The sequence below is a fragment of the Anarhichas minor genome, unplaced genomic scaffold (genome assembly GCF_050575085.1).
Source record: "Anarhichas minor isolate MPS153535 unplaced genomic scaffold, ASM5057508v1 ptg000055l, whole genome shotgun sequence".
Taxonomy (NCBI): domain Eukaryota; kingdom Metazoa; phylum Chordata; class Actinopteri; order Perciformes; family Anarhichadidae; genus Anarhichas; species Anarhichas minor.
This window is the reverse complement of record NW_027466501.1, coordinates 188,714-205,401: the sequence shown is the minus strand read 5'-3', so window position 1 is coordinate 205,401 and position 16,688 is coordinate 188,714. Positions and strand designations below refer to the sequence as shown.

General features: G+C 41.7%; 1 protein-coding gene across 1 annotated transcript; it reads right to left on the bottom strand.

Moving 5' to 3' along the window:
• Window positions 1–1,008: 1,008 nt before the first annotated feature.
• On the bottom strand, window positions 1,009–14,207 carry mapk11 (mitogen-activated protein kinase 11). Its single transcript, XM_076076180.1, has 12 exons — window positions 13,953–14,207; window positions 8,331–8,460; window positions 8,183–8,241; window positions 7,887–7,998; window positions 6,698–6,727; window positions 6,226–6,273; window positions 6,022–6,136; window positions 5,859–5,930; window positions 5,384–5,463; window positions 5,092–5,170; window positions 4,745–4,918; window positions 1,009–3,599 (listed from the first exon to the last, which is right to left on the bottom strand). Exons 1-12 carry the CDS (start codon window positions 14,063–14,065, stop codon window positions 3,526–3,528), a joined length of 1,086 nt encoding a protein of 361 aa, XP_075932295.1. The 5' UTR covers window positions 14,066–14,207; the 3' UTR covers window positions 1,009–3,525.
• Window positions 14,208–16,688: the final 2,481 nt, after the last annotated feature.

Sequence of the window (16,688 nt, the reverse complement as noted above, 5' to 3'; positions counted from 1 at the left end):
TATATATATATATATATATATATATATATATATATATATATATATATATATACATATATATATATAATATGCTATTCTACATTACACTATTCCAAACTAATCTTTACTACATTATTCTGTGCTATACTATTCTAATCTCATTTGCTGCTATGCTATGCGATGCTATTCTATACTACACTTTACTATACTATTCTAGACTATATGCTATGCTGTGATATACTATAGTATACTCTTGTATTCTAGATTATTCAATGCTATACTCTACTACTGTATTATGCTTTACCATACTGACTGGACTATGGCATAGACTATATTTTTCCATTCTTTTCTGTAATACTATACTATACTATCCTATATTATGCTGCTTTACTATATACCGTATTATTCTATACCATACTGTTCTAGACTATAGTATTCTAGTCTTTTATATACTATCTACTATACTATACTATTAACTGGAGTTAACTAGACTAGACTGTACTATACTATTCTGTACTATACTATTCTATTCTATATTTGGACAACCAACTGTATGTGTCCATATGTCACCCCATATGTCACCCCAAAGCCAAGGATAACAATATGCTGCTACAACAGCCTCCACTTTTCTAAGAAGGCTTATCTACAAGTTTTTGGAGCCTGGCTGACCGTTGGCCTGGTTCGCAGTTGGCGTTCCAATTCATCCCATAGATGTTGGTTGAGGTTGAGGTCAGGGCTCTGTGAAGGGCAGCTATGTTCATTCTCAACAGACTGGAATAACTAATGAAACTTGCTTCAGGCAACAGGAAAGGGCCTTTCCCAAACTGTTGCCATAAAGGTGGAAACACGCAATTCACACTTGACATAATTCACTTAATTGGAACAAGGGAAACAATGCTAAAAAATAATTTCCATCCCAAAAGTAGGCCTATGTGGACGGGGGTGTCACAACTTTTGTCCATGTTGTACATCAAAACGACTTAATGTTGCAGAGAATGTATGAGACAAGAAAAGTACTGACAAACAGAGTTACGAGAACAGATGTTGTTTATTCTGTTGAAGACTTGCCAAGTCATGTTACCTGTTGATGATGAATGAGAAAATAATCTGAATCATTTAAAATTGACAGTTGACATTCAGTTTAATGATTTGAAACTCATGGCTACCGTTGAATCACATGCCACCATGTATTCAAAAGACACACCTAACTTGTAACATACATATGGTATACATATACATTCGATTTGCAGTTTGCTTTTCAAATCCACCCCATATACAACATCCACATAAGCACATAACACTTTAACATTCAGAGCTCTAACACGTTGACGTGACTGAGATTGACAGGTTTGATTCACTTGGACTGTAAATTCAATATTTTACATCCAGTGTTAATAGACGACTGGCACAAAAGGCTACTTGTAGCACTCCAGTGACAACCATTACAGGGAAAAAGTAGCTAAGAGTGGGTTTCCTTTCTTGTGTTCTACAAAATGTATATTTTAGTTGTACTAATGTTTCTTTTAGGCAGAAATAGTCTCATTGGTTTGGTTAGACTTGAGTGGGACAAGCCATAGAACCACAGTTTAACTTGCGTGAAGGAATACACACAACATATAAAATACAATTGATCTTAACCTAGTTGGCTAACCATGCTAGCTAGGCTAGTTAGCTAGGGTTTCTTCTTATTCCGTTCATCTCATATCTGCAGCGAACCATGTGTAGCTTATACTCCATACAGTAGTTATACTAGTATGTTAGTATTTCAGCTAGCATAGGTTACAATCAAAGCTAGCTTGTAGCTCTTTAGCTAACCATAAATAGCTACAAGTGCTGCTACTTGGCATTAGAGGGTCAGGTTCTAGAAAACTTATATCTGCTTTACACCTGCTATCCAACTTGTGTCCAGATAGTAGGCCTATACATATTAAGTGTGAGAATGCATTTGCAGCAGTCAGATATAAACTGTATTTATTTGTGCTCCTGAACTATGAGCCTTTAAGCTCCTAATACATACAGTCTGTGTTTATCTCCCAACATTTCAACTGGCATCAGTCAATGAACCCTTCACTTTGACCTTCAGCGTTAAGCTGGAAAACCTGTTGGCTCTGCACACTGTGGGTTAACACAAGCAGGTTATTCCTAAAAATGTGTTCGAATTAAAACTCCAGTCTGCTGCAAGATGAGTGACACAATGTCAGTGAGGAAGCCAGTCGTTTGTTGCGATAATCTGAATATGGATTGAGCTCATGCTGCTTATACAAATGTTACATTGTGAGGGCGTCCAAATCTTGCAATAAGCTACAAAGTTCACTGTTACTGAAATACCCACAAGTGAGGTAAAGAACATCCTCAGTGCTGTTATACTATGGTCACTAATGAATGTGCACACCCTGCATCATGAAAACAAAAAAGAAAATGAGGAAACATGGGAGGCTTTATGGGAGTGTTTGACCGTGTCATTACTTGCATGGAGCTGGGTGATGTATTATTATCCACCATGATTTCTAAGAGCTTACAAAATGCCTGTAAACCTTTTATCGTAAACACAAACCAGGGCTGTAAAAGACTACTATGGAAACCTGATGGGGCGCTGCCAAAGCCAACAGGTGACCAGATATCAGCAATCCGCTGAAACTGTATATGACAAGCGAGGTCGCACTGTAAACACAGACCTTCAACACAGTCATGCTGCTCCAGCTTTGGCATGTATTAATTACCTTGGTAATTAATAGCACAGTTGGTGTTTACTACTCTGTAAGCAATAGAGGATGACTCTCATCTGAGGAAGAACCTTCGTTTTTCTTTGCTTTTGTATAATTTTTTTTACAGCACTTTTAATATAAAGATATAACAGATTGAAAGTTGGTCACATGTCCTGGTAATGCCTCTCTCTGACCCTCAGGCTGCTTTTATAGCAGTGTGGCATATGCAATAAGCAGTCTTAATGGTTATATAATACAATACCAGTAATATTTTGGAGTAATAAAATGCACAAAAATCATGCAGTAGTATGCAGGCTAAATGCTAAGCTGCTCTTGTGACATGACGTGGCATCGCCGCAAGCCTTTAAACATGAATTCCATATATGAAAGCACTGACTGCTTATGGTATTTGTCATGACGAGGGACCAGATGTCGTTGCTTTGGAAATCCTAGTGTGCGTTTTTTGTTTTTTTCTTCCTTCGATACCTTTCTACACAGTTCAGTTCCGTGAAGTTGCTTCCTCGTATGAATCATCACGCCCTCTGCGATCCCTGCCGTTGAATGGTTCCTCATTTTACCCTCACTGAGCGGAAACATAAGAGGAAGCAACTTTGTGGACTGGGAGGCTCCTTCTATCGGATTCTAAAATGCTCCCTGTAAGTTGCAATGTGTGCATCTGATCCTGTGGAGACCGTCCTGCCCCGCTGCACAAATAAACCCATGACAGGCAATCAAACACAGTCACGCTGAGCAGAGGGAATGCAGAGTTTTCTTCCTTCTTCCAATCATTGAGTACTTGGTCCTTATGCAGGGTAAGGGTTGAGGCAGAGCTGAAAGAGGCTTACTGCTCCACCTGAAGGCTACCGGTCTTGCTGCCGGATGCTTTGACGCAGTTCACCTCTTCAAATACCAACTCTAAGCACACACATGAGAGAGAAATAAAGCGAAAAAAATAATGTTAGGAGTTCTGTTTACGATTTGTTTAAAGGCATAAAACACTTCCTTCAAGTTTCATTGTCACAACACAGGATACTTTCATATGTAAACCAAGAGTCCTCTGGTGCAAGCTTTGATTCGGTGCCTTTATAATCGTGCTTGTTCAGCTTGGTACACTGGTCTATCAAAGAAACTCAAAATAAGAATGCAAAGCATGCAGAAAATATCCACCATGACTCACATCGGCTCTGAGCCATTTCACAAACCGTAAAACTCCCTGCAGAAATGAAACGTAATCATATTCATGATGTTAGAAATGGCATCTTTAAATATCTCAAATATTACTTTGGTGGTGTAGTACGCATTCTTGCAACAGCCATGCAAGCTTAAAATCAGCAAAAGCTCTGCAGCTCGAAGCTCACTTTGGATCTGTGGCGTCAATTTGTGCAACTTCCTCCTCTGCAAATCAAAAACTGCCCTTCTAAAATTGTTAATGAAGCAAAGTGAGTGCATTTGTTTGAAAGAAATTGAAAAGTAGACCATATCTGTACATTTTAAATGGCCATTTGTAAGCTGAAAACAAGGCAACACATTCTTACTCCTAACCGTCAAATACCGACACTTGGTCAGTGCCCCTAAGCTTCAAACTATGACGATGTAGGTACCCCTCTAGCGTCAGTTCTGGACATGGCAGGGACAGCGTGTCAGTTTCCACTCGTTACATGCATAGTGTCTTTTCAAATTAACCACTTAGGTTTATAAAAAGAATGTGGTTAACTTAACTGAATCTCATGATTATCGAGTGACTAACGATTCATGTGACTAACAACTCACGTGACAACATGTCAGCGTTTACTTTTAGTTTCGCACAGGACACGGACGGCGGTCTCCTGGACAAAAGGTCCCGTGTTTGTTCGACTCATCGGCTTCCTCCATCATCCACCCTGTGTGGACTATCTCACTCTTTAAACTACGGAAGTTTCTCTGCCTGGTGCGTCGGACGTTGAGAGGCCACTGACCAAGCGTCGGTCTGAGTTGGGAGTGAGACCGAGTTGATCAAGGACAACAGTGGAAATAAGCGTTTCATTGCTCTAGTCTATACACTGTTATAAATCATATATCACCTTTCCATTCTTCTAGAGTTCGGTCTTTACTCTCCAGCGTTTGGTCGTAAGGCGGGGCCTCTGGCTCGTCGTCTGGATCGTGGTACTGTGAGAAGTAAGGGTGGGACAGAGCCTCGCTGGCCGAGATCCTCCCATCACAGTCCAGAACCAGCATACGCTTCAGTAGATCGACGGCTAACAAGAGACAGAACCAGACAGAGAGGTTAGAGACAAAGCTTGAAACCCAAAGGGCCAAACCCGTATAACTGGATTACTCATTTGCGATATGCAGAGAACAACTTGAGCCATTCGAAGCCTTTCAATTGAATTTAAGAAGTTGATAATACAATCCGTGGTGCATCACTCACCCAGTGGATTTGCTCCTCTAAAGATCTTCTCCAGGTCCTGCTGGGGCATGAAGGGCAGAGATTGGATGTACTTCTGTGCCTGCAAATAGAGACCAGTGTTCAACTCTTGTGACAATGTGGATGATTTGTTAGTGATCAATCACCCCAACACCACACTTATTGACTACTCAATCAACAGCCTTGTCAATGGAGTGACAAATCAATCAGAGCAGGTTGCCTGCGTCGGTGGAAGCAATATTACATCAGATCTATTTTTCCCAACCACCCCTCAATTCATTCTTCCCTCTCTCACATGTTCAGAGCAGATCTTCTTTAACAGGTCGGGCGTCGGAGTCCCAACCACCTCCATGATTCTCTTCAGCTGGTCAATATCTTAGTGCAGGAGGGGTTAAGGGCAGTAAGGACTTGACCCGTCATATTATCTTGTCTCGTAGGAAAACGCAGAAACTCTACTTGCTGAGCTCTGCTGAGCGTTCTTTTCTAGTCAGCGTCCCACAAAGATCAGTAAATCAAACTTGTTTTGGCTCTGCTCTTAAGACACAGAATACAACAACTTAGATAATTCAGCCTTTTGTGGTCGCTCCCATTCATTCCCCACTTCTCTCTGTCGACACACCTCCCCTTCCAAAAGGCCCGGGATTGTAATGCAAATCCACAAGAGGTCTGCGTCCACAGTGCACATTAAAGAGGTAATGGAAGGTTAATGCTAAGAGGGGAAAACAAGCTGCAAATAGCAGTGGGCCTTTCGCCATGCTGATAAAGGATACAGTCAGTGCCAGGAAAAAGGACTTTTCCCTTCAGCAGCTCTCCCATAATGCATCCCACGGACCAAATATCAACTGGAACAGAAGACAGAGGTTTAATCCTTTAACTGAGTTTGTGTTTGAAAAAAAAAGCTTATTAAATGTCTATAGTTTGGTGGCATTTTACCATTCTGATTGTAGTGCATCCAGTTCAGCATGATCTCCGGCGCTCGATACCAGCGAGTCGCCACATACCCTGTCATCTCGTCGTCTGTCTGTCTGGCCAATCCGAAGTCAAGGATCTGCAGGACAGGAGGACAGTTCTTTTAATTTATGGAGTTCATAGATTGGGGTGAAGGATTCGCAGGTTTAAACTGAAGATCAGTCTTACCCTCAGCTCGCAGTCCTCATTTACTGCCACATTACTTGGCTTGAGGTCCTGGGAAAAGATAGTAGATCAGACAAAAGAAGGACAGAAACATGATTCAAAGGAGGATGTGTCTGCAGAGAGAGGGATGTATATTAATATAAAAACAGCATAAACCCCTGAGTTTGGAATCTATTTTTGGCCATTTTAACTACATTTGCACAGAGAACACTCATACAGATTCATCTTAAGCATACCAAACAAAAATACTAGAATATTTCCAGTTCAATAAATGTTTCAGCTGTCTAAAACAGTTCAGTGTAAACTCAAGTAAGAGCTGGAACAAGATTTGTCCAACCTCATAGCTACGTTAGGGGTGATACAAGGGGAAAGCTGTATGTTTCTTTTTATTTAAGACCAGGTTATGCTGTTATGGGGTTTTCTTTTCAAACTTTATGGGCAAACACGACAAGAAGGGCAAAGAGAAGGCACTCACTCTGTGAATCAATCCTGCTGAATGGATGTACTGTTCGACAGGCGGAGGGGTGTAGCAGGAGGATGGGGGAGGAGAGAGGGGACATAAAGGGAGACAGGGGTCAACAGTGCAGTTCACCATATTAGCCCCGGTCTAAAGGGAGACTGCTTTTGTCTGTCCCATGGTAACCGTGAAGGCCGAACAGGCGGCCCTGCCGGCTGCTGGATTGATTCAGTGTAAACATGCACAGAATCCACAAAGAATAACAATGTCAAACTCAATATAAATATAGCAAGTGTTGGTTCAATGTAGACTGGGGTGTCCAAATTGTGACAGAAAGGCTGCTGACAGGCGGCACTCACTGTAAGCATTGTATACCAGTGATTCTCAACCAGCACTTGCCAAGGGATACATGGAAAAATTGTAGCTCAACAAATATTTAAAGAAAATATAGAAATTTTAATTTGATATAGTCTGCTGTAACACATAAACATTGAGAGCGTCTGAAGAAAACTAGTAAGCAAGAGAGCGGAGGAGTCTCTAGACAGTTAGCTTAAAGTAATGGATAAATGGTTTGCAAATTGGTAGACAGATGGCAAATTTATAGCAACGTAAACATCAATCTCGCAAACCATCTGCTATCGGTCTGACGATGATTTAGCCTCTGGGGGCAACAGCTAATATTTCTGCGGTTCCGGCGTAGCCAGCAGATTTCGAGTTAACAAATATCCAGAACAAGAATTCTTCTTGTTGAATGGAGTTGGAGTTGAGAGACCAGATTGAATCATAAGTAGCGAGTTTACAGCTAATTTTAAACCAATCAAATTTCGTTCCACCTCTTTCGCTCTCCAGATGGACTGTTTGCCTGCTCAACCGTGATTGATCAATACTACTCGGCCTCCAATACCAAAATCTCGTCCTGTTACCTACAGATTCTGCATTCCTATGCAGATATCTATCTATAGAGATTACCTAAACATTGACAATTCAATAAAGAAAATATATATATAATAATATCCACAACATACAGTTTGAAATCAATTTATTGGACCATGACAGGGAGAGTCCATGGAGGGGTACCACTTCTGTCAGGGCTGTGTGGTGCATCAGACAAAAGCGGTTGGGAATCACTGGTGCATTATTTGCATGCTAACTCATATATCATGCATGCATGGCATACAAGCGGGTGTATCACGATGCTGCGAATTACCTTGAGGCCGCGTAGAAGCTGGTAAATTAAGAACTGCACATGCTCGTCTGACAACCTCTGGAATTTAACGATGTTGTTGAGGTCTGCGCCCATCAGGTTAGACACCAGGTAGCTGGAGACGGGGAGAGCGCATGAGTGAAGGAGGGCTTGGGAGGTGTCAGTAGAGGAGAACACAGTGATGCCTATAATCCCCAAGGATCGCCTCCACCACTGCCACCCTGCCCTCTAATAACGTTGCATTTTTGCTGAAAGGTGGACATGGCTCGCAGTATAACATGAAGGGACAAAAGACTTACAGTTCGTTGAAGTCCTCTAACGCTGCAGCTGGTGTGAAGACGTCCAGCAGTCCTATTACCTGCGGAGACAGAGACAGAGCTGATCAATAACAGAGCGGAAACATGCAGAGTCTGCCCATCTCTGGGTATTTTCACGAGGAGCACTAACATTCTCGTGTTTCATGTGCTTGAGCAGCCTGAGTTCCCGGTACGAGCGGCGGCTGTGGATCAGGGACTGAAAAGGCCGGGACAGCTTCTTCACCGCAACCTTCTGCCGTGAGACGACGTCATACGCCGAGCTAGAGAGAGAGAAAACGGGGAGAAATAAAGTCTGTATGGTAATTATGACGCTACAGCCAGGGGACAGTTAGCTTAGCTTAGCATAAAGACTGGAAACGGAGGGACAGCTATAGGCTGGCTCTTCCCAAGGCTTAGAGAATCCACCTACCACCACATGTTAAGCCGACTCAGCAACATGTTACTACATCTTGTTTGTTTAATCGGTACAAAATGTGTCAAAACGATTATTTGTGGTATAATGTGTCAATTAATGTGTCAATTTCTTGGCGTCTTCTTCCTTAGATTTTGTTACTTTTGGAAAGGAGGTAGGCCAGCTGTTTCGCCGTTTCCTGTCATCACAAGCTAAGTCTCGAGGCTAAGTCTCGAGGCAACAACAAAAAAACGTCAAACTGCCGTTTTCTGCAGAAACTAAACAAATGAGATACAATGTGTTCATTTGTGAGCTTTAGAAGTGCTTTTTGCTTATTTTGGACATAGCCAGGCCAGTTGTTTCCCCCAGTCTTTATTCCCTATCATTCCCCAAAATGCTAAACTATTCTTCAAACCTGGTATCAGCTGATGATCCTGAGAGTATATATTAGTGATCAATGATTGAGGGGAAGACAGACTGACTAATGCAGAAAGAGGGGGAGATGGTGAAAGAGGATGTGGTGGAACAAGAGAGATGCGGATGTCAGATATTGTAAAAGTGCGGTGGTTTTATTTCATCTGCCTCTTTTGAAATGTAAATGTCTTTCCACACATCGAACGCTGAGCCCTGCTGCTGCTTCTGGTGCCGCTGCCTTTGTGGTGCCAATGTCTTTTCAGTCCTGCCGGCTTTTCAACACTCTCAGTAGTGTAATAATACAGCCAACAGAGGAACAGACAAACTGCCAAACAGGAAGGAAACACGGGGGAGAATTGTGAAACGCTGCGTAGCAATGAAGAAACAGAGCAAGAAGTGAAACACTGACTGGAAAAAGTGGACACTTCAAGTTGAGTGAAAAGAAGATTCATACTGTACATTTATATGTAGAACTGACTCGATGCACGGGTATAAACTCTATTATTTGGACTATACCAATAGTTCATCTGACTGATGTTTGGATCAGTTAAAGGGAAAATCTCCTACTGAAGTTCATCTTAACGTGTGAGGGCCACTTCAGGAATTCCTCAGTAATGAGGTGTACTTTTTAAAAGACCAAACCCACCAGCTCAGCTTAAACCTGAGCTTCCCTTATCCCTTGACTACCTTGTTTGACAGCTTTTTGCAGCAAAATACTTGACATGTAGTATTCAGCTGTCATTTTTAGTTGAGGGCGGGCTGTGGAGACAGTGACACTGTATATTAAAATGCAATATAATGAGGGTTTTTTTATGGTGAAAAAACAACCTGTAAGCCACAACTGCTCAGTGAAAACCCACCTTGTCTTGCTGCACAGCACTTTTATTCTATTGTGGGTGCGATTACTGACTCTTCAGCAGTGGATTACTCTTCAAGTGCTGCTCAGTGACAGTAGAAAGAAGCCAACAACCTAACCTTGAATTTCTTTTATTCCTGACAACCTGCAAAAAAATTCAGTCCACAGCAGGAACAGGATGTGGTCTTCGTTAGACAGTGCCCACCTAATGATGCATGTCTCCTGTTTCTTTTCCTTCTTCCCCAGTATGAAACTCCCTGTAAATATGACAGTATCATTTCATGGTGACCTGTAATGCTTACATGCACGAGTAAACAACACTCTTGCACGGTTGTGTGCATTCCATGTGTCTTGCGATCCCCTGCTGCCGGTCCGGATGTCCCCGCCGGGCTTAAGCCAGGACGGCAAGCCGGTCTCCTCCGTCTCTGACATGAACCAGGCCTCTCTGCCTCACACATACCTTCCTCCCTTCCATACATGGGTCTGCCTGCACTGCTGTCAGCGCACAGGGCCCAGCCAAGGCATCGATTTCTCTCATCTTCTTTTGTCTCTGTTTTTGTTTTTGTTAGTGGGTTATATCCGAGCTCTTAACGCACTGACAGTTTCAGAAAGGAAGAGGGGGAAGGGGCAGCTAATAACCAATGTGTTTTCATGTACATGTTCTGGTCTTATCAGTTAACGTGATTCATTCTGATTAAATCAAGAGTAAAACCTACATGGTTGCATCTATTTAAATGGGGGGAGGGTATTGACTGTTGCAAGTGAAGAAGAAATTATAATTTATTCTATAGATTATTGTCCACAGGGTCTGTTTTTTGCATCCAATTTAATGCATTACCATTTATCCAGGAGCCAAGACAAGATACATCTCATATATCTGTATGCTGAATATTAAGCCACGGGCCAGCAGCTTGTTAGCTTAGTTTAGCATAAAGACTGTAAAATAGCAAATCACAACCTCAATCTAGTTTTCTGCGACAATCTGACAAAATGAAGCAGTCATGTTTTATTCACAGCTATCCAAATGAGAGGCTGCGTGCCAGAGTTCCGGTCTACTGAACAGATGTTACATTTGGTGACATGAAATGAAAGCAGCCTTGTTCTCGACCGGGCCAAAATTGGCCCACTTTTTGTCTCCAGAAGCAGAAAAGAGAATATTTGGGATGGGATGAGGGCTTGACGGCGGAACACTGAGAAGACAATGAGCCTGGATTAGGCTGGGGATATCACAGCGTTCAGTCCTCCAAACTTTTTGTCTCATGACTTATCAAAATTCAAGAGGCACAGCGTGTTAAATTATTAAACAGGCTTTGCATTTCTGACTCCTCTCTCTAGTGTCTGCGCTTTGCAGCTCTGAAACCTTACTAATACTCCCTTACACTTGCTGTGTTATCCTCTTTCTAAACTCTACGACGTCTTTCGGTTCCCCGTCTCCCACGGGCGACCAGGGTGTAAATTCTTCATCTTCAGCTGTAATGGATTATATGAGCTTGTCGGATCCTTGACCTCAGGCCTGCGGCCTCAAGAGGGTTCACCGGGAGATAGATGATGAGAGCCGTTTTCACTGTGCATCTCAAGAGGTAGACTGTGGGACGATCCTAACCCCCCATAACGACACATGCATACATATGTCGTGTTCTGAACCCCCCCCATCCCCCAGCCGCTTGAGAAAAGTTCCTGACAATGGCTGGAGATCGACAGGGCAATGATGCCGGGTGGTATGTGTGTGTGGAGGAATGCCCTTTGTGTGTGTGTGTATCATTTGAGAAAGAGTTTCAGTAAGATGGAGGCATTTCACCAGTGATCATCATGCTGTCTGTGTGATGGCTTAAAACAGGAGGAGAAAATCACCTGCTAGTCTGCGTCTATACCACTTCAAGGTCTGATGACGATTCCAAAGACACCAGACACATAGAGAACACATCACTTCCTGTGCGGCAGGACAGAACTTCCAGACACCAAGGCTTTAGAGCAGTGATTCCCAACCAGGGATGGTAGCTGAATTAACTTGACGGTTCAATTGTATGAAAATATATTCACTTTTATATATATTAACAGTGTTAAAAAACAGTCCTATTCATGATCCTATTATGAAATCAGAAAAGTTCCCGAATAGCGAATGCCACATTGCTTTATGGCAACGTTATTCTATTTCGTCACCAAAGACACAGCTTCATGTTCCATCGAATGAACGCTTTGATAACGCTGCACACGCCTTCGTGGCACGGGACTCCTAAATGGGAATCAAACCTCAACCGTGGCAGTTCATTTCTCCAAAAAATGCCAAATGCAAATAATCTTCCTGAGGGCGAATGAAACAGCTGAAAGCAAATTCGTCACCCGGCTCTCTACTTTTATTTTTTTACTTCTGTGCTATTCTGAGCTTTGAAGCTGCAATATCGGCAAGATGTTTACGCACAAAATACTCCTGCGGGGGCCTGAATCGTAAATTGGGGCCCCAGCAGACAAGCACATTCAGAAAGTGTCTTAATTAACATCTGTCTTGACAGGAAGTCAGCTGTGAGGATATAAGCTCTTTTCTGAGGATGCAGCCGAAGGCAATGAGAGCTTCGGGCTGAACAGGCCAGCATGTAAGCTTCAGGTCTTGCCTCTACTGTAGTGTTTGTGATCTGACAATCACCAAATCCTAAAATAAATGATCCCAGGAAGGTGGAAGTAGAGCAATCCTGTCCTGCCAAAGTGAGAATAAAGATGCAGTTTATTCATCTCAAAATGTTCAGTGTTAGTTAGCGATGCTTCTTCACTATACACAGAGGAAGCCCAAGAAAACGACGAATCCAAACTTTACAACCTATTCCAGAGTGTCTCCTAAACAGCACAGAGTGCTCCATCTGGAGAAATGTTGACTCGCCAACATTCTCCTCTCTCATCCTCCTGGTACAAAGCATCACAGGATTTGGACCTCATACAGCGTGGCAAAGCTGGCCCACATTTTTCTTTCTTTTTCTCATAGTCTGAAAAAGGCTCAATTGGGCATATTGAGTCAGGGGGCGTCGTCAACGACTGAATTTACTGCGCAGGTGACAGGACAAAGCTTTTAACGAGGATTCTTCGTCATCTATAAAGCGTCTTATAAATTGTTCGGTTGTGTCTCAATCGGTTCTCCTTCAAAGATGTTCAGGCCGGTTACATCTCGCTGCCGTCAGGGAGCTGCCAACATCCAAACATCTTATTCATGTTCTGAAAATGTGATCATCCCACTCGGATCAGCCGCCCAAACCGTTCGCTCCACATTTCCTTATAGGTAACCGTCCGCCTGCTATTACGGCTTAATTAATATCGACTGTCAGGAGGAGGTTATCACCATGACACATCGCCATGGCAACGAGAAACCCACCAGCTGACACGAAATTGGCTTCAAAATTTAAGCAGCTGCATGTTGCAGGAGTGGAAATATCTGCATCCACACACAGTGTCATGCAGAGAGGAGACATGTGTATGACATATGTGAGATGATCATGCATGCATGCATGATGCACCTGTTAAGGCTTCAAGGTGTCAGACTGCATCATGTTTATGCACTGAGAGCAGCTGGGCCCAGGTTTTCCCTTTCCAGATGTGGCATGCATCTTTAGAGTCCCAGGACAGTAGCCTCTGCAGGGTCCTTAGAGGTGTGTGTGTGTGTGTGTGTGTGTGTGTGTGTGTGTGTGTGCGTGTGTGCGTGTGTGTGTGTGCGTGCGTGTGTGTGTGTGTGTGTATGTGTGTATGCGTGTGTGTGTGCGTGTGTGTCGTGTCTTAATATATGTCTGACAGCAGTAGGCTACACAGAAAGAAATCATATTAATTTGCATATTGAAACAATACTATTATTTTATGTTTTTTCTAGACCGTTGATACCGAAGCAGCATAGGAAATGGGATAATAATATCAATAATAATAATAATACGCTCGCAATAAAATTAATTAACAACAATAAAACCCCAAACAATCAGTTTCCACAAGCTCCTTCATCTCCCACACGGCCGACACACACGCATCGCTATGCTGATGCATCATGACCGATGTACGGCCAATGTTGTGGCTGAGCAGCCTCGCCCCTCCGCCCGCCCTGCACATACACACACACTCACCACACCGAGCCGTAGGCTCCGGAGCCCACAGGCGTCAGGTTCTGGTACCGCTCCGGAACCTCCCACACAGTCTTGTTCAGCTCCTGCTGGTAGAATCCTGGTCTGGCGGACATTTCTCCGAGCCGGCTACGGAAAGGAAAGGAGTGAGCCGAACAGGAAGAGGAAGAATGTAAATGAAGGGGGGTGGGAGATAACGGTAGATGGGACCGGAGGCTCGGGCCGCCGTCTGCTGCCTGAGCCGAGCTGCTTTATCTCACACAGCCTAGCTCTCTCTCTCTCTCTCTCTCTCTCTCTCTCTCTCTCTCTCTCTCTCTCGGTACCCTCCCTGTTGCTGAAGTAAATAGAATAGAATAGAATATTAAAGCTGAAGCCTAAATTATAGGCCAATATGTAACATTAATGAGTTGTAATGTGAGGAACTGTTGAGCAAAAAAATGAATGCAAAACAAAGCCTAAAAAAAATGATGATCATGATGTAAGTACATGACTGTCATCTGGTGGCGAACATCTGCTAGTGCAAGAGGCGTCAAGAGCAGCACCAATGTATTATAATTAACTTTCCAACGACAACTTGAACTCTCGCACATCCTCTTCAGAGGCTGCTCTGTCTATCTGAGAGAGATTCTGATGAATGGATGTGAAAGTCGTTCTTCAGTCAGGATGGCCGAGCGGTCTAAGGCGCTGCGTTCAGGTCGCAGTCTCCCCTGGAGGCGTGGGTTCGAATCCCACTTCTGACATGCATTCATTTTCACAGCTGAATATCAAAATTGCGACTATATTATCGAACGATGGCAGCCATTGCTACCAAGAAAAATGACTAAGGTACGAATAAAGTAGAAATACATAAATGTTGATATAATAAACACATTCCTATATAACTGTCAGTATTTCCTACCTCATCATCTTACAGAAATATATAAATAAATGATCATGTATTTATTATCAACTTTCAACTTTATTTATTTCTGCATTTATTTATAATTGTATTAATTCATACCTTCATTTATTTTTGTATTTATTTCACCATTCATTCATTCTTTCATTTATTTATTTTTGCATTTATTTATTCCTGTATTTACACATTTATTTATGAATTTATTGGTACTCAAATCCTTTTCAGTCATCCAAACACAACATAAGCTCTTGTCATTAACTATATTCCCTCATTGTTAGCGAAGTCTTTTGAAACAAAGGACTTTAGTTACCTCATCTTGTCTTTGAACGCATCATTAGCTAGCCATGTTCTTTGGCGTGTTGTGTGCTCACCTGTCCATCCAGTCCTTCTGAAAAACCAGCAAGGCTCCAGGTTAGAAATGCACTGTCTCGGGTATGCTTGTATATTACAAAATATTACAAATTACAAATATGAATTTATTATTTTATTGATTACTTGATTACTAAAATATTGATTATGAGGTGATAAACAAATGCTTGTTAAAGCTAGAGTCAGCTATTGTTAGCTAAGTTAGTTGCACTAACCTTATTTCTCGTGTTCTATGTAAAATAGCCCTAATAGCATACATTGTGAGACATTCGTCCACAACTGGTGTAATATCGAAAACGGCCATCAGATGTCGCCATCTCAACACTAAATGGCGCCCTCATTAAACTAGTCAGCATGAACTGACCCTAATTACATTATTATATGGTATTATATAATATCACGTCATGTTATTCCTCCTTTATAACTATAAATAGGAATAATTCTCACATGTGGTCTGATATTTTACCATAAAGCTCACCCAGCACACGGACGATGCCAATGCTCAGCAGGTGTTTCTTGCAGCGTAAACCAGCAAAGGCCATTTCTTTTGACACTTGAACAGCTTGTTCCTGAAGATTTCCACAGTTCAGAGGTTGTTTTATTAATCGGGTGTTGTTTCTGAATCCAGCACTTTGTTTGTGAGTTGAAGAGTCACTTTCCAACAGTTCAGCGATCAGGTGCAGAATGAAATGACATCCACTATACGTTAATATTAAACATTTTATGTTATGTATTATTTTATTTAATGCGAACAGTTGCCCATTTATATTTCAGTTATTGTATTTATTGATTAACACAACATTTCCGTAGGTTATAAACGGAAACATATGTTGAAGAATGATTTTTAATTTCACTCATAATTCTTCAAGAAAAATGCAAACTGGTTCCAGCTCCACAAATTTATGAATTTTCTCGGAAGAAAACCATAAGGAATTTGAAAACGTCACCTTAGGTCTCATAGGATGTGTGATGGGGACCTTTTCACTATTCTTTGAGTCGGCCTAAATGAGTCTATTCAAACTAAAATTCACTCTATTAGTCACTAAATGAATGATTGACTAATCGGAGAAATAATCTGCAGATTAATGAATGAAAATAAGATGTAATTGCAGCCCTAGACCTTTTCTTTTATACATTCTTTATTTTCACTGTTTTGGGAATAATTTCTGTTTAATTTAAAGAATTTTCATTTAATGTACTGTAAGGTTATTACTACACCTGCAGCTAACAGCTGTTTTTGTAATTGAATAATCTTACGATAATTTTCTCAATTAGTCAATCAGTTGTTTGGTCTATATAATGTCATGAAAGTGATATAAATATCACATTTTCCAGGATCCCATGGTGACATCTCAAACTCAAATATACTCAGTTTGCAAATATATAAAATATATACAATCTTGATATCGGGCGCATTTCTTTCTTGACAGAAAGAAACAAAAACATTACTAATTTATTTATTGTGTTAGTTG

Excerpts from the sequence above, each read along its gene's own strand:
- mapk11 (XM_076076180.1), bottom strand. The coding sequence starts at position 14,065 with ATGTCCGCCAGACCAGGATTCTACCAGCAGGAGCTGAACAAGACTGTG. Across the intron at positions 5,171-5,383 it reads AGAAGATCTGCTCTGAACAT|GCACAGAAGTACATCCAATC; the intron begins GTGAGAGAGGGA and ends CTCTATTTGCAG. Across the intron at positions 4,919-5,091 it reads TAGAGGAGCAAATCCACTGG|CCGTCGATCTACTGAAGCGT; the intron begins GTGAGTGATGCA and ends GTCTCTTGTTAG.